The 24,048-nt window shown below is 44.0% G+C and overlaps 1 protein-coding gene across 1 annotated transcript in view; it reads right to left on the bottom strand.

The window, feature by feature from the left end:
* Positions 1-19,177, bottom strand: part of fam20ca (FAM20C golgi associated secretory pathway kinase a) — a 34,615-nt gene extending 15,438 nt beyond the window's left edge. The window contains exons 1-3 of the mRNA XM_067233761.1: positions 18,618-19,177; positions 16,836-17,017; positions 13,942-14,020 (exon numbers count right to left, since the gene is read on the bottom strand). Coding sequence (XP_067089862.1) covers positions 13,942-14,020; positions 16,836-17,017; positions 18,618-19,177 — 821 coding nt within the window. The remainder of the gene's footprint in view (positions 1-13,941; positions 14,021-16,835; positions 17,018-18,617) is intronic.
* Between the last annotated feature and the right edge of the window lie 4,871 nt (positions 19,178-24,048).

The following is a 24,048-nucleotide window of genomic DNA, read 5'->3' on the forward strand; positions in this document are numbered from 1 at the left end:
CAAGCTGTGAATTGCTCACATGTAATTGTAACTGACCAATAGAAAAACAAAGTATGTGCTCTAATTTGCTCCATATATATATTGTGTGAGCCAGAAGACATTTCCAGACCGGTTTGGCTCTTTTCTCTTTTTTGTCCTTAATTGACCGGCACAGCATATTCAGTTTATATCCCCAGGGCTTAACTGTCCACAGAGAGCGCCTTTAACGACGGCTTTCCGTAAAAGACCTGAAATCACTTTGAGGATGCAACTCAAAGCTCTAGAAATATTGTAGGCTTTAGGGATCATTTGGAATCACTACAAAATCATCTTAGTGGAATCTCTGGTGTCACTGGTGCAGGTGGAATGTGTAACATACTGCATCCAAGGCTAGCACATTACTAACATGAATACACAGTGGAGATAAGCACAATTTGTGACTACTATGGTGTCTGGTTACAGTATACACAGTTATATGTGGCCATTTTAGGGTCTGTTTTTTAAAACAAGTCACAAAATTATTAAGAAATATCATTAGGGAGGAGAAAGGATTTAAATTGTACAAAGTAATGTGTCCCAAAATAATGAAATGTCCAATTTGAGAGTCTTTTATTGTTCCATTTATATATATATATATATATATATATATATATATTTTTTTTTTTTTTACAGAGATTTGACTAAATCCATGAAAAACCATTGGCAAAAGTAGAGTGTGTGAATGTGGACTTAATTAAAGCTCAGCATAATTACAATTCCATTTCCCTCTCCTGCAGTGAGCTAGAAAGGATAATCTAATCTGATCATCTGTTCCAATCTGATTACAAATGTTGATGTATTTGCCATTAACAAAGCCTAAGCAAATATAGCAGTATATTTAATGTCGTGGTTTCAATTTAACTTTCACTAAATGTATGATGTCTTATGTTGAGTATTTCTTAAGAAATTATCAAATGAATACATACTGCATACAAGTACTGTATGTCCCCATGAAAAGGACAATAACGTTTTTTATAAATCACACTGAACCCGCCATGACCAGGATCAGTTCTAGTTCCAGTGCATTGGCACAGTCATATCGTATGGCTCTGTTTCTTTGCCAGTGTTTTTGAGAGACTTCTCAGAGTGAAAACAATACCCCAGGACACCACTCAGCCTCCCTCAGTGGAAACGATGAACCGTGTACATCCACCGCCACTCTTTACATAATCCATAATCCCCCATTTTAGAATAGGATTTCTTAGAGGGCATTAGGAGTGAATTCTGCCCTTTCTTCTCACGGCGGAGCTCGTGTGGCAGTTGAGACAGGAAAAATAAGGCGAGGCGTCACTGAATAAGCAATGACACGGAGATGAATTCTCATCAGTGGCGCAGATAATCTTTGAAAACAAGCCTGATGCCATTTCCATAGGAGAATACCACAAAGGGGAATAAAACCCTGTGTTAGAACAGATGTACATGGAGCCAAGAGGTCAGCACTGGGTTGAATCCAGGTTGGTTGGATAGCCTTTGGAGGTTGGGTATTTGGATTAAGACAACCCCTGAGTTAGAGGTGGAACCCTGCAGCCAAAATTGCCAATGTTTTTATTTCATACTTTTTCCTATCAAGGGGGATTATCTAGGCTTCAGTAGGCCTTTGCCTAATGTCTCTCTCGCTCTCCTCACCCACTCGCTCAGCCACCCTGTCTCCAGCATCCTAAAAAACCAGAGGAAAACCACAACAATGACAAGTGTTCTACGCGAGAGGCGCTTTGCTGTGTTTACCGACACTGGATTAGTTTGGATTATTCTATCCTGCTAGCAATAGAACAAACTGCATAAGTCTTCTTTCAAGATAATTTTAAGGATTCACATTTCATGATGGCTTTGTTGAGGGATGATGAACAATGTGAAGGAAAAGTACATACAGATGAGGACATGCACAGGGCAACGAACACTAGTGTTTAGGTAACCACATACACAAGGTTCAGTGTCTATACTGAAGACTTCAATATAGAGGTTGAAATGTGTCTATTTATACAAAGTACAGGATGTGCCTGTACACTGTATGCTTATCTACATGGAGTCTATAGCATCTTTGGTGTAATCTGTAGATAATACGTTCTAGGTCTACCTTTGGGGTACTAGAAGCACACCACTGTATGAGAATGCAGGAGGGATGTAGAAATGTAACCAGGCTGCCGAGTTCTTCCTTCAGCATACTGGACGTATAGGAAAGGACAAACACACTGTACACAGTGAGGAATTCATCCAGCCTGGCCAGTTGCTTCATTCCTTCATGTCTTTAGGAAGGACGTGCAGACGAGAAAATGGAGGAGAGAGAGGAAGGCGGGAGAGGAAAAAGGGGGAGGTGCGGGGGGGGGGGGGGCTCCCCCTTTCACCTCAAACAGCTCAACATCCAGATTTGGCATTAATGGAGTCTGAACGGGTATACTAAGAGATGTCATCTACCATGACACTGGGCTTACAAGAGCAACAAAGGATCACAGAGAAAGCACAAGGACTATCACTGTGGTAATGAGGACAAGCTGGATGGCTTTCAGCCTCTCAGCTGTGATAGGGATCTTAAGCACTTTCCCTGTGTGTGTCTGTGTCTAACCCCGCACATAAAATCAATGGGTTCTCACCAGAATCTGCTGCTGAGTACACAAGCCCGGATGCTGGGCTCACACATTCAGCACAACATGCCAGATGGAGTCGATGAGAAAAAGCCCATGTGAAGGTGTGTCACTGAACTGAGGAGCTAGTTAAAGGTTTCTCCATCAGAGTTTCTCAGACGCAGAGGATTGTTGGTAGATGAGAAAACACATTAAACCATGCGTCAGGCATTTCTGTCCCTGTCTCTCTCTCAACTCACATCGAGAGCCATTGTTAAAAAGGTGTGCTGGGAGGATATGGATAAAAAATTATATGCAGTACTAGGCAGTCGTAGTGCACAGCTGTGAATATACGGTGTGAGAGCATATGTGTTTCAAGACTCCCACTTAAGGTGAGGACCCATGACTGTTTTTCCAATTATTCTGTCCTCAGGCCGGTCTCCTTGTGGGGAAGTGTGCAATACTTGTAGTCATAAATTTAAAATGTCCTACAATACAAATAATATGGGGTCGCAAGGGCTACTGAAATCTCCAACCAGGGAAAACAAATGTGGTTTCTAATCCAGTATCATGTTCTCATTCTTTGGGGAAAATCCAAAGCAGGTTCTTCAGTGGAAATTGGCAGGTGAATAGGAGAGTTCCAGCTTAGAAATAGAATGGGGTTGTGAGTGATTCCAGACAGAATCCAATAAGTTCCAGAGCTGGAAAGCCATCAACATTTCTCTGTGAGGGGTTCTCTAAAAGGCCTTCTCAACCCCATTCCTTTGGTAAAGATCATTTAAGAATGGATTCAATTATAGCTGAAGTGCTTTCTTAACCACAGTTATAAATGAGTGCAAATATGATAATTCCAGGCTTGTAATATTTTCCTTACCCAAATGGAATCCTAGGAGCATTAGCTCTTTGTATGTGGCAGTTAATTGGGTCGTGACTAAGCATTTGGACGTTAATTATTATCCATCTGGGAGGGATGCAGATCTGGACATGTGTCATACAAATGAATTAGATTGAATTGACCTAATGATAAGAGCTTGACGATCTACTAGTCCCCACTGTCTAATATTTGTCTTTCTCTCTCTTTCACTCTCTTTTTTCAATTATTTGTACAGAGATTCTTTCTTTATTCCCCACTATAGTTTTTTTTCCAGTTTTGTTTTTTCTTGCAGACAGTTCAGCCTGACCCGGTGTGTGTATGGTAGCTGAGCAGGTCAGTTGGATCCTGGCAGCTTCAGTGTCCCCGGCTCAGTCAACAAGGGCTAAGCAAGGAGCACTTCCACCCTCCCTCTCCTCCTCTTTCTCCTCTCTCTCTTTCCTCAAATAAAACATGGCTGCCGGGTGGCAGCTCTGCCTCCATCTGTGTCTACTTAGAAAACCTGGACGTGCCACAAAAACAGGCAAACAACAACCTCACAAACACACACACACAGGCATGGTGGTGGCGAGAAGGAGACTGGGCGAGCGGTTATTTTAGTCTCTAAATGGTTTCAACAACAAGCGCTGAGTGCTTGGCAGGTTCGGTAGCGCTAGCCATTTTCTCCTAATTAATCCAACGTGAGTCTCATTAAAATGCCATTTACCAGCAGTGCCTGAACGATGACAGAATTGCAGTTGATTTAATGGCGCCGTCTTTTATTTAGCCTCTTAATGAATGTGTTTATTAGCACACACTGTTGTACCTGTCCAACCACCATATCTTGGACTACAGCAGTTACATGCTCTCTCTTCTCTCCTTCATTTATTGCACCCTTTTATGATGTGTTGAGCAAAGCCAGCAACTCTATTTGCAATCTGTCAGTTGCTCTCAACATTGCTGGTTCACAGCACTCAGGCTAGATTTCACAGAACCAGCCACAGAGAAATGATCCCAAACTCCAAGCCGGTTAAAGGGATAAAGCAGGGGGAAATAAAACAATCTTTCTAGAAACGTCAGGTGCGGTTGAGGTCTCTGATCGTGGTCTGGTGTTCACGTTCGTGTTTTTCCCAAAGTGGCAGTTTTCGATTTAGATCCGTCAACATCCTTGTTATGTTTTTATTGTGGAGGGTCTTAAATAGAACACATCTTTCAGTGGTAAGTGCCGGGTTCAGGATGGCATTGTGGTCAGGGAGTGGGTGATGGTGGGTGTGGAAGTGGTGAAGCCTTTTCAAAAACATCTGGAGGGCCATATATGTCCTTCTGTTAGAACTGCCCTGGATTCATCCAACACTTGAAGCGCTGGATTTAGCTCAAAAACAAAGTTGGTTCTAGAACGCATGTGGGAAAAAGGGGATTTGAGATTCGTAAACAATCTGGTTTCACCAACAGTTTTAGGCCCTAATGTTTACTATACCTGAACAAATAATGTTTCTGCATTATCTAGTATTTTACAGTATTTGCAGTCATTACTTACACACACACACACACACACACACACACACACACACACACACATACACACACACACACACACACACACACACGCATACACACACACACACACACACACAAACACACACATACACACACCCCCACACACACACAGCTAGTATTGATGTGGTAATGGAATCAATACCACTAGCAATGCATCATCCCATAACACAATTACAGTGTGATGCATTGTGGTTCTGTTACAGTGACCCACCTCTACCCATGACACCCATCAAGGTTCTCTGATCCAGTCGGCCCTTCTCTTCAACATGACATACAGACGCCCATACGCATCAATTCACCAACACCCAAACCCTTTACCCATTACACCAAGGACACCAAGACACTGTGGACAATTCACCCAAGGACCAAGGACCAGCCTAGATATTGACAGAGAAAGAGATATAAACAAAGAGGGAGGTTGACAGACGTAGAGATAAAGAGAGAGGGAGATAGGTAGAGAGAGAAAGAGAGGTAGAAAGAAAGTGAGAGAAAAGGAGGTGGACAGAGAGATAGAAAGATAGGTAGTGAGAGAGAAATAGGTACAGAGAGAAAAAGAGAGAGACGGAGGTAAAGAGAATGAAATACAGGTAGAGAGTCTCCACATGTCGACACAGACGCTCCTCTGTCCCAGGTAGGGAGGTGGGGGTTGACCCATACAAACTCCCAGATCAGGTTCCCGCCTCTCAGGCCCCCTGATACCAGACCTTCTCAGCAGAACCCCTCTTACATCCTGCCTCCTACAAAGCCCGGGGAGAGAGACCCAGGGTCCGGTTTAATTGGCTGACAATGCTGCCATTCTTGTCCCTCTGCTGTTCTCTGTTTGGGGGACATGAGAGTCACACATCGTCTAATCGCCATCTTGTCTATCAGGCAGCTTGGAGAAGTGAAGGCTGGTCACAAAGAAACCTATTAACCTTTGTTTTGTCACAATAAGGACCCATGTTACACAACCACGATGCTCTCTGTGTCACAGAAAGCAAATATTTGTTTCATTCATCAAGTCTCCAGTGTTGGTTTGGGGATATAAATCTACCTGCCTGTATGTAGAGAAAAGCAATTTGAGGAAGAGTGCTCCCTATTGATCCTGTACCACCTGCTAGAGGGATTTAGACAGAAGGAACTACAACTCTGCATTGTTCTCTTTCGAAAAAAATTCTCGCCCCAGTTAAAATGAAAATGTGCAGCCAAAACAATTAGAGAGATTACACAGTAACAGACAGACAGGAATTTAGAAAATGCCAGTCCCATTAGTGAGATTGAACTTGCACGCACTAACTTCCTTTCCACCTAGGCATGACAAATTGCTAAAATGGCTAGTCTTAATCATAGATATCAGATTCACCAAACCAATTAAGATGGCAATTATGCTTTGAAATCCTCCTCAGATAAACACAGAGTAGCTAGGCCCAGAAGGTTTTATCCTTCTCAGATAAACACAGAGTAGCTAGGCCCAGAAGGTTTTATCCTTCGCCACCTGTGCTAGTTTGTCTACTGTATTCAGACACCATGGCTTACCCAAATTTTAGGCTTGGATCCAGTCCTTCTTTTAGAAACAAGGAGAAAACTTGGAGGAATGTCTGGTTTAAACCCTCCACTTTGGAGAGAAGAACACAGGCTTCTCCACAGTTCCAGACTCACTGGGCCTGTCACACATCTCAAGACGAGGTGGAAGAATTTCCCATTTCAGTCTTGCGGTAGGCATACCATACCATTCAGGCATAATGGCAAAAACGGATTATGGTGGAAATACTATGCTGCTCAATGGCAGTGAATACAGAAAGCTACTGTAACTGGAATGTTCCATCCATCATGAGATGGAACATGGGTCATCCTTAAATGAAGGGTAGTTTACCCTCCAGAAAAAAGAAAAAGATCTAATGCTCTAATTGATCCCCTAGGTACTGCTGTTTAAAGCCGGTGCCTCAGCCTCTGAACATGTTTGCTGGTGTGTGTGAAAGGAAACAGGAGAAAGAATACCACGGCATGCTGTACGCTGCATGTTGTTACACTAAATGCCCTCCTCCCAATCCCCAGCCCTCGCATGAGTCCAGACCACCAGGTTGTAATCACAGTGAGACTCTTAAGGAAAGCGCATAAGGAGTGCATCGGTGGTGCAGATAAACACTTGTCAAAGGACCAAAAAAAGAGGGTTCTAAAAATATTGAACGTGGAGGCATTTGTGTAACAGGCGAGAGGCCAGCTTAGGATCAGCGGCACCGCGGCGAATCGAATAAACAAGACCAACAAGAGGCATTCTGGGAAATGCAGACCCAAAGAAGACGCTCACCGCCAGAGCTGACCTAGTAAAACATTCATAAGGCCTGTCTGAGAGGCATCATAAGTGTGTGTGTGTCAGTGTTTGTGCCTTAAAATGTGTGTAAGAGACAACGTGTGTGTCTGTGTGTGTGGCATCAGGCTCTCTTGTCTTTGCCTGGCCTGACTATAAAAAGACACTGTGTGTCTGTGTCTGTGCATGTCAACGAAAAAAAGTACTGTTGGAGTAGGAGAAGACACGGGCACATGTTGAGTGCCAGGTATAGGAGCTTCTGTATGCCCACCTCCCGAGTCGAGGATAAACTGTCACACAGAAGACAGCGCTGGCAGACAGGAGAGAGAGAGGGAGCAACAGAGAACAAAAATCAAAGAAGAATGTGGGAGAGAGGTGGGATTGGCAGAGTGATCCAGAGAGAGACAGAGAGAGAGAGGTGGGATTGACAGAGCGATCCGGAGAGAGGGAGAGATAGGTGTGAGAGAGAACACAGATGACAGGACACCTATTCTTATCTACATCCTCTTGAGCCTTGACAAATGAAACTGAAATGTGTCAGAAACACAGATGGAAAGGATTGAACGCAGAACCGTTGTCCCCTTCCCACACACACACATACACAACTCCCCCGAAGTAAGCACACTGAAGTGTGAAGCACCACGAAACAGTATAAAAATAAACATGCATTTGCTGGAAAATTTCCACCTGCAATTCAAATAGTATCAAACACTTTTTAGACTATCTTCAAGACCCCATGATAAGGTAACTATGGAACAACAAATAACCTATTCAAGCAAATTAAGGATGGTGTGTTAGCTAGGACTGTGCAACATTAGGGCGTTTTGCTGACTTTGAGGCAGAGCTAGCTAGGGAACTTTGCTCTAATGACTCAGTGTTGAACGTCCTTGTGCTGTCTGCTTTAATGCACCAGTAATCACCTCCACTGGGATCTCCCCCGGGCCTAGAGCTCAGTCTTTACTCATCACTATACTGAAACACACTTCCTCCCTCTCCATCCCTTGCTCTCCTCTATCTCTCTCCCTCCCTTCTCTCTCGTTGGAGTTTCCCATTTTTTGACTGTCTCTCGAAAACACACAAGAAATGTATCTCTGTGTAAGAGGGACAGACAGAGAGAGAGAGAGAGAGACAGAGAGAGAGAGACAGTGAGAGAGAAAGAGAGAGACATTAAGACACAGAGAGAGGGGGGGGGGGTATAAGCCTTTGTCCTCCAGCCAGAGTGCCTGGGGGAGCATGTAGCGGTTGTTATCCTCCTGTGTTTTGACTGCACTCTTCTACACAGTCAAACTGAGGATAAAAAACGGAAGGAGGAGGAAGAATGGGAGGGATGAAAAGAGAAAAAAGGGTGGGCGGGGGCGGGGGGGGGGGGTCATTTAGGAAGAGCAACCCACGTTTACATCATCAAATCAGCTTAAGGGTGACATTAAAAAAGTATTTCCTGAGAGACGGCAGAGTCCTGGAGCAGGGCCGCTCTGGCTACAGGCTGAGCTGGGGAACAGATGTCTTCAAAGCATTACATGGGACCAGTGCCATGGAGATGGTGTGTGTGTACAGTATGTCTGTGTGTGTGTGTCTGTGTAGGGATTTAAACAGCATCCTCTGCATTTTGCCACGTCAAGCTCACACATCTCATGGAAGAGCGATCTTAATACACAATCCAGGAAACTAGAAACAGCATAACAAGATCCAGGCCAAACCAAAACAGACCATTTACCATTCATTCTTCCCACTGGCTTTATTGAACAGTTAAACTCTCTCTCTCTCTCTCTCTCTCTCTCTCTCTCTCTCTCTCTCTCTCTCTCTCTCTCTCTCTCTCTCTCTCTCTCTCTCTCTGTCTTCCATTACTTCACCCCCCTGCCGTTCCTTCATCATCTCACCCTTCTCACCCTTGTTTTCCTTCCCTTCCTCTCTCTCTCTCTCTCTCTCTCTCTCTCTCTCTCTATTTCACTCTCCTGCCACCTACCCCCTTCTCTGTCCAACTCCCTTTCTCTCATTGAGTGTGAGTCAAGGTGACACCTGCCGTTCCCTGACATATGGGCCACAGTTTGTTATGGCCCATCACAGACCCCATAATAGATTATCCACTTAGTGTCACCACCAGTATCTGTGGTCCTTCTCTCGGCCCACACTTGCCACCATCTCTGACTGTGTCCCTTATACCAAATTTGATTAGATTGTGTGCCGCCTGCTTCCAATAGGAAGTTCCGGACTCACAGTCATCAGGTTCTGAGATTAGTACTGGGCTGCCTGCTGCTCCCTGAGAACTGCATTCAGCAAGTGTGGGTGATGGAGGGTGCACAAACTCTGTAACCCCTGCAGCGTGTGTGTGTGTGAGGGTGTGTGTGAGTCTGTGTGAGTCTGTGTACGAGTGTGTGTCTGTGTGTGAGTGTGTGCGTTAGCGGCAGCTGTGCCGACAGCTGTCCCTGGTAACAGGCTCCATCCGCTCTGACAGGTCGGTCTCATCGCATAAGACACGTGTGTACGCACACGCACACACACACACACGCACACACACACACACACTGGTATAATCGGACATAAGAAACGTCACTCAGCAGGGCCTTCAACTCATGAAAGCTAATGGCCTTCTTACACTCCTCCAAGGCTCCTTGAAAAAAAAACATTCATCTCTTGTGACTGCCACAAAGAAGGAAAAGCAAACCTTGTTGAGTTTCAACACCCATTATTTAATGCTGAGGCTTCCTGACCACAAAAGGAGAAGAGAGATGGCGTGGAAAAAGGTTTTTGTTCAGCTGTGGTACAAACACTGAGGAATGAATTGTAGTGTGTGTGCATGTGTGTGTAAGTGCCTGTGCCTCTCTGCGTGTGTGTGTATGGGTTTGTGTGTACGCCATGGCTTTGATCCATGAAAAGAGAACTCATCTCTACGTTTTACCTGAGTAGCTTGAGAGCAGCTTGGGAGAGAATATGATCAGCTTTAAATCTCGATCTAAAAAGGCCAAAGGCGGTGAAGCAGTGATCCGCTCCCTCTCCTGGGGCTTGTGGAGATCACCCCTGACAGCATCAGTATGTGAGTATGTGAGAGTCAATAAAGCTCTCCGGGAAACCAACCGAACTAGTAGGCTGAGTGAAGAACTACAATGTTCTTCAGCTGTGATTCCAGGGTTCTCCCCAAGGTTGGACTCAGATGTACAAGAGGAGCAGTCTGACCTACATGCTAAGTCTACGGCGGTCCAGTCCAAAGTCATGTGTGTTAGAGCTAGGCTACAACAGCATTGCTGTTTTAGCATCTCCTGCAGCTTATGGCACTGACACCCGGCACACAGTTACATAACCAGCATGCAGTTACAATCAAACTTTTGGGGAAGTTGCGATACATTTGGTTAGTAGACATCAGTCCACGTTCTGCCTTCTGGTCACACCTCTGGGATGATGAAAACAAAGATGTTTGCTGTGCTGTACAGCAGCTAGGATTCCACACAGCTATCTGCTTTAGTCTGCCTCAGAGTACAAGCCCCAGCATCCTGTCACAACCGATGGAGCTCATGTGGGTCAGATAAACACAAACAAAAACACACACAGTACGCACACACACACGTTCTGTACATACCGTGGACGCACGCCCTAGATATGTGGCATTGACCCCGCATGCATACGTGTAACTGTACATGGAGTGTAGCCTGTGTGTTCACGGCCCCAGGGACAGAACAAGGGACGTTTCTAGGCCTTTGGAATCAAAGAGCCTCACGATTTCAATGCAGATGTCAAACATTTTGAACCAGAGCCAAACTGCCATCGTCAAACTTGAAGGGAGTAAAAGCGACGAGCAACGAGGGGAACTAAGGGAAAACTGTGGTTTGTCATCTAGAGTTTGAAGAGAAACTAAATTTGTCATCGCATTTCTCTGGGTGAGCATTGCTTGTCTCGCGATTGACAAATCCAATTAGCATGACATGGACATTACAGCGCTCCACGCCATGCCCAGATCCTGGGCTCCGGCCCTGGCATGGAAAGGGGGGCCCAGGATGGGTGCCAGGCTTGGGGCAGGGAGGCAGCATGGCAGACCAGCACCCAGGGTGGATGTCCCTGGCATGGTGTGTCTCTGCTCTGCAGCGATAGAGCCCAGTACCCAGCTGGCGGTGCCAACTCCCAGACAGGCAGCACTGCCAACTGCTTCCTTGCCTCCTTGCCTCCTGCCCCCTCACCCACTCCTCTCTGACCGCTCCTCCCATCTCTCCCTCTCTTTCTATCCTCCACATGGTCTGGCTTCTCTGCATCATCTTCTCTGTGTTCTCCCCATGCTCTCTACCAGAGCTGGGCAGTACAGACTCTCTGTAGGATGATGACGCTCTCGATTGAGAAGCCCTCCAGGCCTGCTTAGGCTCTCTCCCCATGGTGACAGAGCCCTTCTCTACCCCCCCCCCCCCCCCCCCCCTCCCGAGCACACACACAAACACACACTCCCCCTCTCCTCATCTCCTAGTCAGGGCTCTATGGCAAGATGAAATAGGAGAAGAATGTCAGAGAGCATCTACGCTGAAGGCTCAGCTAGCTTCCTTAACTAATCAGGACTGCTGTGGAGGACATCTCCATAAACTACGTTATATACATAACATCTTTGTTTCCTTCACACAGTCATGGAGTCTGTTTCTGGTATCTTGCTTGTACCCTGTGGAAACATTTGCATTGGGCTCAAAGGAACCACAACATCAAAGCCCCCTTTGATGCAGATTGCTAATGCACAACAGGACAGGTGAGGACAAACATCAGCAAGAAACACTGTGAACTACACTACCCAGAGTGCACCACAACATCAAAAGCAAATACATGATATAATTGGTTTCTAAGGAAGATGGACGACCCAGAGAGTGACTTGACGTAATGATCTACGACTTTCTACGCTCCTATTCAGAGAGAGCTCTACTGCAATGCAGTTTCAGTTTCTTGCGTGGAGTTTAATTAAATGTGTCATTAGATGACACATTTAAACCTCAAAACAGCACTGCATGAAAGACTCTCCTAGAATGTCAGACGTATTATTAGAAGGCAACCTATTATCATCTGCGCAACAACGATCATCGTTGAAATCTACTATGACTATCTGTTGCAGCGTTGTTTGCTGGGCTTTTTATTTTTACTTGTACAGCTCTCAGTATACAGAAGTCGCCTTCGTATTTGGGGGCCTGATAATAGCCTTCCAGTCCCAAAGAGCGGCGGTAGCCTAAGGAGGTTCAGCCTGGGGAATCTCCCTTCATCCTCCACGCTTCGCTGGAGCATCTGACTGATGCCAGCAGACTGACTGGGCCTGTTCCTCTGCATGTTAGCACCCTGCGCTGCCGTAGCCTGTTCCTCTGCATGTTAGCACCCTGCGCTGCCGTAGCCTGTTCTTCTGCATGTTATCACCTTGTGCTGCCGTAGCATGTTCCTCTGCATGTTAGCACCTTGTGCTGCCGTAGCATGTTCCTCTGCATGTTAGCACCCTGCGCTGCCGTAGCCTGTTCCACTGCATGTTAGCACCTTGTGCTGCCGTAGCCTGTTCTTCTGCATGTTAGCACCTTGACTTACAGCACCTTCCTCAGGCAGCCCTTTGCTGCGTGTGAACTCAACTGGGAGAGTCACACACTGAAACACCAGGTTAGTGATGTGAGTTCGTGAGTCGGTGGTTTTGTAAGTCTGAAACACCAACTGAATACAATGTTGCAAATTATTTTTGTTGTTATCTTTTACCGTAAGGCTGTCTCCAGACGGACCAAGGTTATGATTGAAAATAAGGTTATGATCGCTCTGGATAAGAGCGTCTGCTAAATGACTAAATATAAAACCTTACAACATTGTCACGCTCCTTATCCCACTACTTATTTGTGGGTCTGTAATAAAACTTTACAATGGATCTCATGTTGAGATTTTGGTTTAAACCATTCTTTAATTGAATATACCAAACATTGAATGACTCTGCGATCACATGCTGCACTTGCAGCACACTCAAAACAATTGACACTTCCCCACCTCTCTTCATCTCTATCCTCCTTTCCTTTCCCCTCTCTCTCCCAATTCTTCATTTTCAGCACACCCTTGTTGAATTCAATCCACCATGCTGATAAATCCTGGAGTCTCCAATAAAGCAAAGCCAATCAGACAGGCTCTCAAGCAATTACTAGTGATCACAGCCCAGTTAGACCCAGGCGCTGTGTGTCTAAATGGAAAGGGAATTCACCGTAAAATAACTCAGCAGGACAGTTTTTATGTTTTGTGTTGAGCTTTTGCCAGTACGAAAAAAACAATCCCTGAAGAGCTCTTTTTAATTAACACTTAATCCTGTTGATGTTAATTAAAACCAGGCTGATCATACCCCCAAAAGAGAAGATAACAACTACTCTGAAAACGATGGATCTGAATTGATTGCAAGAAAAGCACTCGAAATAATGTCAGCCATTTATTCCGGTTTGTTTCAAACTCTGTCAAAATATATAACAACTATGTCTTGACTTCCTTTATCTGGGAGTGCTTTACGAGATTGGTGACAAGACATTGAAGTCTTAAAGAGTGAAATGTAACCTGAGTGCAAAATTCTCTTCTACGGAAGTAACTAACAAAGTCTCTTCAGATGAGCTACTTTGGGGGAGTTTGAGCTTTGATGGTTGCTGTCAATATTCCTGGAATGTGCAGGTTCCAGAGCCTAATCATGCAGTGCTAGGTAGTACAGTACTTACTTCATTGGCTTAAACAGAGCTTGTCCGTAGTTCTGGAATGTCATGATGAGCTTCAGCTGGGTGCCACCTGACTTCATGGCTGAGAGACAGAGAAAGAGACAGTGAGAGAGAGAGCACAGGGAGGAGAGAGGGTTATTGAACTGCTGTAATATCCCATTTGTGCGCATACACACATACATTGACGGATGCACACACTCACTGCTTAAGTGCCCATCTGCTAATAAATGCACACACAAAAATGCACACACACACACCTGTTCAATAATGTTTAGACAAATTTGAGTGCAAAAAAAAAAAAGGCACTACATCTGCTGGACAATTTGCTGGTCCTTGTGCATGATCACAATGTGATTGCAGCAGTTACATGCAGAGATTAGTGAGTACTGGCACCATATGCACCTGCTCTCTGCAGGTGGCTTTGTGGTTGATTAGGTGGTTAGCGGTCTAAAGGCATTGATCTACCCTGTGTTTGTTTGTGTGTTGTCTTTCTATGAACGAAGAACCACCAACAAACTGTCCATTTCTCAAACCAAATCCGCCCTGGAATCGCTCCAGAGTCAAAATACTCTAACAGGACGGGATGGGATGGGGGGGGACGGGGGGCAGGAGTTCAAATCCCTGGTTCTCAATCACCAAATGACCTCCGACTGGGAAGGAGCGACCTCCAGTACGAGAGTGACTGAGAGGGGGACGTTATCTCCCTGGATATCAGCGGTCACTCTGCCAGATAAGGAGCAGAGCTGGCTCCGTATGACACTCTCTCAGGCTTCCTCATGCCTCTCTGTCAGACAAAGGGCCTGCGAGGCCTGTCTGAATGGCTTGTGTTGCTGTCATAATGGACAGGCTTTCAGGGGGATTTGTCCATCTATTACAGAGCATTAACTTGAGCATATTACACAACACTGTGGCTCTGCCTAACCCCACTAAAAACACTCGCCAGTGGTTAGGCCCACTGGCTGACTGACTACTCCTCGGCTGCCTTCCCTCTTTCTGTCTCTCCCTCCGGCTTTCCTTCACTGTTTCTGTATCTTTCTTCCTATTTTTCCCTATTTCTTTATATCCTCTTTTCTCTCTGTTTTTCTATCCCTTTATTTCTCTCATGCTTTATGTATCTTCCTTTCTTTCTCTGCACAGCATGTCTATATCTATCTGTGTCTGTGTCTATCTCTCTATCTATTTCTATCTCTGTATCTCTCTCTCCCTCGTTGTCTCTCACAGAGCAGATGCAAATGGTAAGAAGTGTAAGGTTAGTTATTTTTTATGAAAACAATAATCATTTAATCTGATGTGCAATGTGGAAATCAGACCATGTTGATAGTAATATCTAATAATCACATCTAGCTGTTTTCAGACATTGTTGTGCTGTGACCTAACCAAAGCTCTTGAGAAATTGATTTCAAATTAAATGTAAACTAAAAAAAAGGTTTATCCCTGGGACCTACTGTAGCTGGTGGTCTTAAGCTGTATAACCCAGAACAACCTGGCCTTGATCCAGCATCTACAGCAGGACCAGGTGCACCCAAACAAACACACACACACACACACACACACACACACACACACAAACACATGCTCACACACACAAACAACACATACATACCTAAACTTCCAGTAGTCCCAGATGAAAAAGACTTCAACGTAGCACACTCCATTATTCAACTAGATCTAATCTAGGCCTAACTCAGACTAGAGTCTGAGTGGCATGAACACATGAATGAGTTTCAATGACGCAAGAAGCAGAGATACAGTCTCTCTATCCAGGCATCCCTCTGAATTAATAAGTGGCCACTCCTTCACTCTCAGGTCTTTCCTACAAAGCTTCCAGGCTCTGTAGATCCTATAGGATCTCAGCTTGGTCTGTAATGTAATGATGAATCCATGTTTCTCTCACCTGGAGTGCTGTGTCCTATGTATGATTTATGAGCTATGCTGAAGACAGAGCAGCAAGCCACTGCCTCTGTCTCTCTCTGACACACACATGCACGAACGCACTTTTACACTTACACACTCACACACAGACACACACACACACGCTATCTCTTTCTGGCTCCTTCAATTTACTAGTTTTTTATTCCATCCACTCTGTCTCTCTCCCCCCATTTCTATCTCTCTTGTCCCCTCACCCCTAGATCTTAATTTCAGGGAGGGACAGGTAAGTACAGAAAGGCTATGATTGGGTTTGATTTGACTCTGCATCAAACGTTAAAAAAAAATGCTAAACGTCCGTTTCTCCAATATCCCTAATCAATAATGGCATGTGTTTTTGCATGCGTGTGCATTTTGTGTGTGTGTGTCTGTGTGAAGGGGGAAGGAGAGCGGCAGGCAGGGGTTCCGAATTGTTCCGAAAATATACGCAGCATCTAATGGGCATCAGCAAGCGGGGACACACACATGATTGATGGGCCGATCGGGGGAGAACAGTGGGATACACACACCGACGTCAGGCTGCGCTAGCGAGCATGAGCGATTGCGTTCGGGCTGCGAGTGATTGAGGGACTAATATCAGTGAGACCGCGGAAGGGAGCTTTAATGGCTACAACCAGGTTTATTTTAAGCGTGTTGTTGTAAGTATGTGTGTAATATTGGGCATGCACACACACATGCGCGTACACACAAAAACAAACAAACACAAAAAAAGATTTGAAGATGTTTTCAAAGATACTACGATGTACTCCATTGCAGTAATTCACGGTGTAGTGGCAAGTTTTCGACCAAATTGACCCATTTGGCTGGCAACAGCAACAAAGTGTCACCAACGCACTCATCATAAATGCTCTAAGGCGTGACAGATTATTTTCCACAACCATAGAGACACATTTACTTTACAGAGCACTTTATCTGTTACCTTTGAAGCCTTCACCTGTACTGTGAAGACTCTCCCCTGGGAGACTCACCCACACTGGTGATCTTCTGGGAGACCAGGTCCTTCAGCAAAGAATCCAGCACAGGGTTGTGTCTGGAGTACAGCTCGAAGCGGTTGATCCCGATGTGGAAGCGGAGCCAGTTGGGGTAAGACTCTGCAGTCACCTCTCCCGTCGGAGGGTACTCCTCCTCTTCATCGTTACCCTCGTCGTGCCTGGGGACAAAGAGAGGGAAGGGAAGAGGGGAGGAAGATGACTCTGACCTCTCCAAAAGAGAGAGCCTAAGGGAGCCACATGCTGCCTCTTGTTTGAGCGTGAAACTTGGTTGCAACTGTGGGGTAGTAGGCTTTGATTCCCCATAGAGGAACGTGCTGATGTTTGTGTGCTGAGAAACTCTTCAAACAGACTTATCTACACAACATTATCTCTGCTACCTTACGGGATAATTGTCTGATTGTTTACTTTTCTTATTACCTCAGGCAGAGCATTCTGGACATTCAACATGACAGCTGTGAGATGCTCAGTATCAGATCAGTGCAATGCTGTTGCAGTATCATTACACTATCATAAATTTGCACAACACAAACATTTTGAATTTAACTTGAGGTAATTTCGATCCATAACAACCTGAGCATATCCGATAAGAAAGAATTACATAAGACCATTACATTCAAATGAAAGGGACAGAAAGACAGAGAGCGAAACAGTGAGAGAGAAAGAGCGAGGAAGAGAGTGAGAGTGAGTGAGAGAGAGAGAAAAAAAGAGAAAGTGTGTGTGTGTGTGTGTGTGAGAGAGAGAGAGATAGATAGAGAGATTAAAAGAGCATAGTACAATTTGTACATGGATGAATAAATCACCCCGCAATAGAAAAGATTGAAAGACAGAGTAGAGCAGTTGACTAGATGAATGGGTTTGTCTGGCAGTTAATGATGTCCCCTGAGAATGTAAGACAAAAGAAATAAGGGAGGAAATAATGATGGAGCTGAGGAAGAACAGCTCTGAAGCTGTCAGTGTTTCTAGAAGTAATGCACAGCCAGAAGAGTCATCCGCCATATTAAACTGTTATTTATGTATGTAGCATAACCCATTTAGCTAATATTGTTATGGTGACAATAACAAATAATAGTTACAACTTTATTTAAAAATAATAGTTACAACTTTATTTAATAATGTAGAGTAGGTTGAGTGAGAAACCATTGCATGAGTGTGCAAGATGATGTCAAAGGCCACTTTACAGAATGGAACTAATTTGCTTGTGCAGACCTCTCAACTATCCTGTTGTGTTCCGGTCTAATTAGAATTAGATTTGATTGTTGCATGACTTTGTCCACATCTGAACACACAAAATAAATGCTGATGATTTCATGACATTTTGGGTGTTTTATTTAACTACACCTATGGGGTTCCAATTCTAAAATGACAGGTCATTTATGAATCAGGTAGACTATGTATAGTGTAAAAAATTGAGTTCATGACCATTCATCAGATGGACACCAGACCCTCACGTGCATGTTCATGTTTCATCTTAGCATGAATTATCTTTTTACTCTAAAACTAGTTGTATGAGCTCAGGTCATTGAGGCCTATCATTAATAATAAAAAGAAGTTCAAACCTTGTGATGTTTACAAGAACTTAAGTTGATAAAAAGATCTAACACAACATTAGTTGATAATACATGTGTAAATTATGGATTCATAATCAGCTATAATGGGGCGGTCATTTTGGACTGGGAACACAGTATTAGTTAACGTGAAACGAACACAACAGGAGGGTTAAATGCACCTGTGACTAGGTGGATGGTCTTATTAGCTTACCATTCTTGATTCCCCGCTGCTTTCGGATAGAACCTGATGTCAGTATTGACGTTGAACAAGGTGTCATCGTCTGTGAGAGGCGGCAGGCCAGTCTTGTATAAGGGATGGTCGAACAGAGATGAGAGTCGCGAGACACTGGAAGCGGGGACGGTCCTACCGCCGTTTGTATCTCTTATGAGCGGCTTGCCGTTTTCCGGGATCCCAGCATACTGTTTCATCCGCTTGAAAGACTCTGCTCTCTCCCCAGTGGCCGTAATCTTTTCAAGGGAATGGGACGTGAGATTTGAGCTCGGTTCGTTGCTAAAATCTTGCAAGATTCGCAGAGTGTGCTTGTTAGGCCAGCCCGCTTCTGCTACAGACCTGACACGTTGCTTCCCCCAGCTCTGCGGCTCCTCGCTAGGATTGTGAGCGCACAGGCAGCCTCCGTTCCCGGTGTCCGGTCCTACAGCCCTCTTCTCCAATTTCGGTAACAAGTCTATCATAATGTGCATGGTGCAAGCCACCAAAAAGACCATTAGTATCAACACTCGAAATTTACGAAACATTATCATCTTGATCATTTTGTACAGGATACAAATACTTTTCTGTAGCTATGTTCAAGCCGCAGAAGCGGTGCACAATAACGACATACAGACTATGGTGATGTCAAATGGAAATACGCAATAAAAACGATTTGCGGTTCGTTTGACGATTTTCTCTGATCATTCCGCACATAATCCGTGTTATGTCAGGAACTCCGTGCTTACGCACAGAGCGTTGATCTTTTACAAAAGCTGGAATTCTTCATATTCAGCCAGGTGAAGAAGCCGACTCATTTCAGAGACAGACCACCTCGTTGCAAATGGTTCAATAAGTAGTCTTTCATTACGTTGTATAAGTGCCCAGATGAAATAGACAAGTCGTTTTTAAAATAGGATATCAGAAGCACCGTTCCATCCTCAAAACCTGCGTTCTAAAATGCTGAGCATGAAAGTGTGCGTGCTGTTCAGTTTTCTTTTTTTGTTGAAAAAGTCAGAGAATAGAATACAAGCAATGACGCTCTTCAAAATTGAGGTTTCAGTGTCCAGTATCAAAGCATAAATGCTCAGAAAGAAACAAATTACTGCGTGTCAAAAATGCCCGGCAGTCCACAAAATAACAGGTGATCACCTATCCCCTGGAAATATGTCTGGATGCGAGCCGACTGAAGGGAAACTGACACTGACTGTCTCGCGTTCAAGTCGAATCAGAGAATAGCCTAGGTCTGTTTGGCAGGTGGAGATTTTAGCTTTTTCTTGTCCCGTACCGTCTATAGGCTGTCTCCTGACATCGTCTGATAGTCGGGCACTCTAGTGCGCTTTCTGGGTGGGTGTGTTAAATATTACAATCAAACTCCACCGAGTCCAGCCTCGCCGGCGTCATAGGGACGAGATTGGCTGCGTTCACATACAAGGAGCGATAGTGGCATGAAAAGAGAGCTTGAGAAAACGCTTTTAAGCGATATACTTTCAGCTTGCAGCTCTCCGAACAGCTGGAAGAGGGCGTCTTCGTTTACTCAATTTAGTGCCGTACACTGCACTACACAGTATGATGTTCGATGCTCGAGGCCCCACGTTCTGACGAGCTGTTCTTTGTTACCCTGATTGTCGGTGGATTAGGCTACAGCTCGACTCATCAATGATTTACAGAACATGTTTTATATGAACTGTACAGGTTAATGAGATGCTTGTGTTTGTGTGTCTCAGGAAAATATTACAGTGGGGTTAGAGTTTGTATTGTCCTGTTATAAAACTCTCAGCCAATTTGCCAACACATTTTTATTACATGAACGTAAATATTCACCTGAACATAAAGTACTGGCAGTAATAATACCAAACACCTGCTTCATAAGCGGAAACGAGAACCGTGTTATCCTCTATGAGAAAAAAAAGAGACTCGGTTTTTCATTATGACAGTAAAAAGAAGAAGAAAAGAAAATGCTAAGTAAATATTGCAGGCTGCTGATGAAGCTGGAACTGTGGAAGTCCACAGACATCAGAGGTTTAAATGAATAACCGCTTAAGTGCCATGGAGTTTATTCAATCTGCCAATTATAGACCTTTTGACTGGGAGGCTAAATATACAACACATTCCTCATGCAGAAAATCTATTTACCCTACTCACATGTCAGTCAAGTTCAACTGTGTGGGCTGCTGAGCAATAAAAACAAGTACCTAAGGGTGAAATGTCAACAATAGAAAAACAACAGCAAAACAGAGAGAAGAAATAAAACGATATTGAAATATAGTAAATATTTCACGTGAAAAATGCAGACTGTTCACGGCCGTGTTGCTAACTGGGACGGAGAGAGAGTCTCGTTTGGCTTCTGTCACTTCTCCCAGAGGCATCCACTCAGAGTTCATGCCACTGCCAGATTTGTGTATCTAAATAAAACAGGATCTTAAAGCTAACAAGCAAACAAATTGCTCTCCCAAAGGCAAGCCCGACGTCCCAGTTCATCTTATGTTCCAGACAAAACATTTAGCTGTGCGCCAGCATCACTGATGTTATGGTTCAAGACTGAAGGTAGTCAGTGTCTCAGCATGTACTTTGCTCTAAGACAGGGAAATACATCCACCTTTATCCCCACCTGATAGACAAGGAGCTACTTTTAGTTGGGCCAGTCAGAGCTTGTAGGCTGAATCCACAGTTGCTTACAGCCAAACAAGCTTGCAATATAAACAGTACAGTGGTTAACTGTGACTGACATTAACCCATTTAATATCTGCAATAGAAAAATTATGGTCTTTTGTTTTAACAATTTTCTTCTGCGAGTAACACAGGACATTTCTGAATTGTGCTTTGAGTCCACAAATTGACCTCAAATGACTGGCACTTCCTGTGCCAGGCATACAGAAACAGGCTCTTAGATGTTCTTGCAGTTAAACTGTACCAAAGGTTTATCTACAACAAATCAAATCACATCGACAACTACGCTAAGGGTTCTTTATCAAGTAAATCTGTATCGGTGATTCTCTCTGAATGAATGTATCGAAAGTGCAACTGTGAAACACAGTTGCACTTTCGTATACAGATCCTGTATACTGACACACACACACACAAACATGTAAACACACACACACATGCAGACACTCACACTCTCACACACGCACACACACGATTGTTCAGCCACTGAACTGTGTAGTTTGAAACTATATTAGGTTATAAAAATACAAATGTACAAGATACAATTTTTGTAATGCAGTGTAAAAAGCTGTAATGCAGTGCAAAAAGCAAAGAATTGTAGTGCTGCGCACCCAGTAATGTTGCTTTTGCAAATTAGCCCCATGTGCACCTAGTGTAAAAAGAATCATCAGATCAACACAATTGTTTTTGAGTATGCTGCAAAGGATCTGAATGGATTTAAATACACATTAAAACAACTATTGTTTTGAAAGCCTGTGAGGTATCTGTATTGTGTTGATTTAAAAACACATTCAACAAGGTTCAGCAAGGTTAACTTTAGAACCAGTGAAAAGGAAAATTAGAATGAGCAACTGTTGTCACCTTGGCAACAAAACTTTATTATATTCATATTGTTGCCATAGGTGAGTGAACTTTGACCCTGACGGGGCTAGTTTGAGCTTAGGTGGGCTGCAGCCGTTCTAAGCATTGATCTGGCTGCTGGACTCAGGACACTAGGCCAGACCCTAGAGCTATTTGAGAAACGATCATTCTTTTTTTGTCCAGAACAACAGAACGAGGACAGGGCAAGTGAGGAGGAGAGGCCCCAAAGTGGACTAAAAACTGTGGCTTTATGAAAATCGAATCATATTCCAGATTCAAGACAGGCTGTGACCAACAGCGGACACAGAGGAATGTGTCTGTGTCTGACTGCCTGACCTCAGGACTCTGTTGGCTGGGAAAGAAAAACACTCACAAAACAAATTCAGCTATACCTCAAGATAAGGGTGGATTAGGATAACTTTAAAGTTATCCGTCTTCAGGAGTTCAAATTGTCTTTCAATTAAATTCACCAAAACAGCCTTAATCAAGCCAATAATCTTAATGAATCAGCCGAAACATATAGACACTGTGGCAGACGGCAGGGAGAGGTGAGGGGAGTGGTAGCTGAGGGCAGGTATCTGGCCGCCCGTTGGATCCACCCCCGAGCCATATAGGGACTTCCTGCTTCAACGAGACAGGCTGTGTCTCGTTGGGAGGTTGATTGTTTGTGGGATGGCCTATAAAATGATGTATGTTACGAATTAAAGTGGCTGATACATGGAAAGTGGACTGGGTGTGCTGAAGTCTTATTCAACTTGTTATTGCAGAAACCCCACACCCCTTGACCCGCTACAACACACAAGAAGGAACACTTTTTCTTGCATTAGGCTCCAGTCACAAGATGGGCTAGGCGGCTTAATGACCACAATGATTTGTTTTATGACTATTATTTCAAGATGTGAGCACAAGGATGAGTGACTGTTACATTTATAGAACATGTCGTAATTGGCGGATAATGTGTGGAACTGATTGCAGTTAAAAAATGTGGTTTTGACAAATGGCTTGTCATCTGACTACAAGGGCATGGTTTGGGTGGGTGACTCATAACTTGGAAAAAGAGAGACAGAGACAGAGAGAAATAAAGAGAGTAATGTACTGTATAATGCCAAACAAAGAAAGTAAACTAAGAGTCTTGATTGCCCTTTAGAGTGTGTTTGAATCAAGAGGTTGAAGTTGATGAGGACTGTCAGGGACCCTCCACGTCCCTCAGAGGAAAAGAACCTCCACAACAGCAACACTACATAGACCCACCGCCTGCCCCAATCTCTGCTCTCTCTGTTGAGATTTGCCCTTTTCTGTGCTCAACATCCAAGCTTCATTGATACGCAGAAGATACACTATCTGTATGGTCAAGTCTAGGGGTGTTTCTGTTATAGTAATGTCCGATCTTTAGCAATACTGTACTGTATGGTACTACATACTGTATATGGAACTACAGATACTATTCACTTTGATAGTATCCTATACATTCAGTTGAAGAGAGTTATATGCAGCTTCTCTCTATTTGACTTGGGAACAAATTAGCATCAGAACAAATTAGCAAAAACGACACAATTCAAGGCTTATTAGGGACAATTTAGGTCATCCATAGGTGCCATCTCTCTGGAAGACACTCTGTGCTTTTAAACTTATCTTGTGCCAGCTCCAGTGGAGAGGAGAATTAGAATGAGGAACTGAAACTCCCATGCCAACATGGTCCTGCTGTGTTGATCTCTTTATCTGAAAGACAATGCACAATTAGTCTAGCACATGTAAATTACGCTGTATAAGTATAACCTTGAAAACACTGAGAGGGGAACAAAGATAGAAAGAGACACACACCAACACAGATGCACACACACACATACAGTACACACACATACATAAAGAAAGAAAGAAACAAACAGTTGAGAGAACACTCAAAGAC

This window comes from Osmerus mordax, chromosome 3 (assembly GCF_038355195.1).
Source record: "Osmerus mordax isolate fOsmMor3 chromosome 3, fOsmMor3.pri, whole genome shotgun sequence".
NCBI lineage: Eukaryota > Metazoa > Chordata > Actinopteri > Osmeriformes > Osmeridae > Osmerus > Osmerus mordax.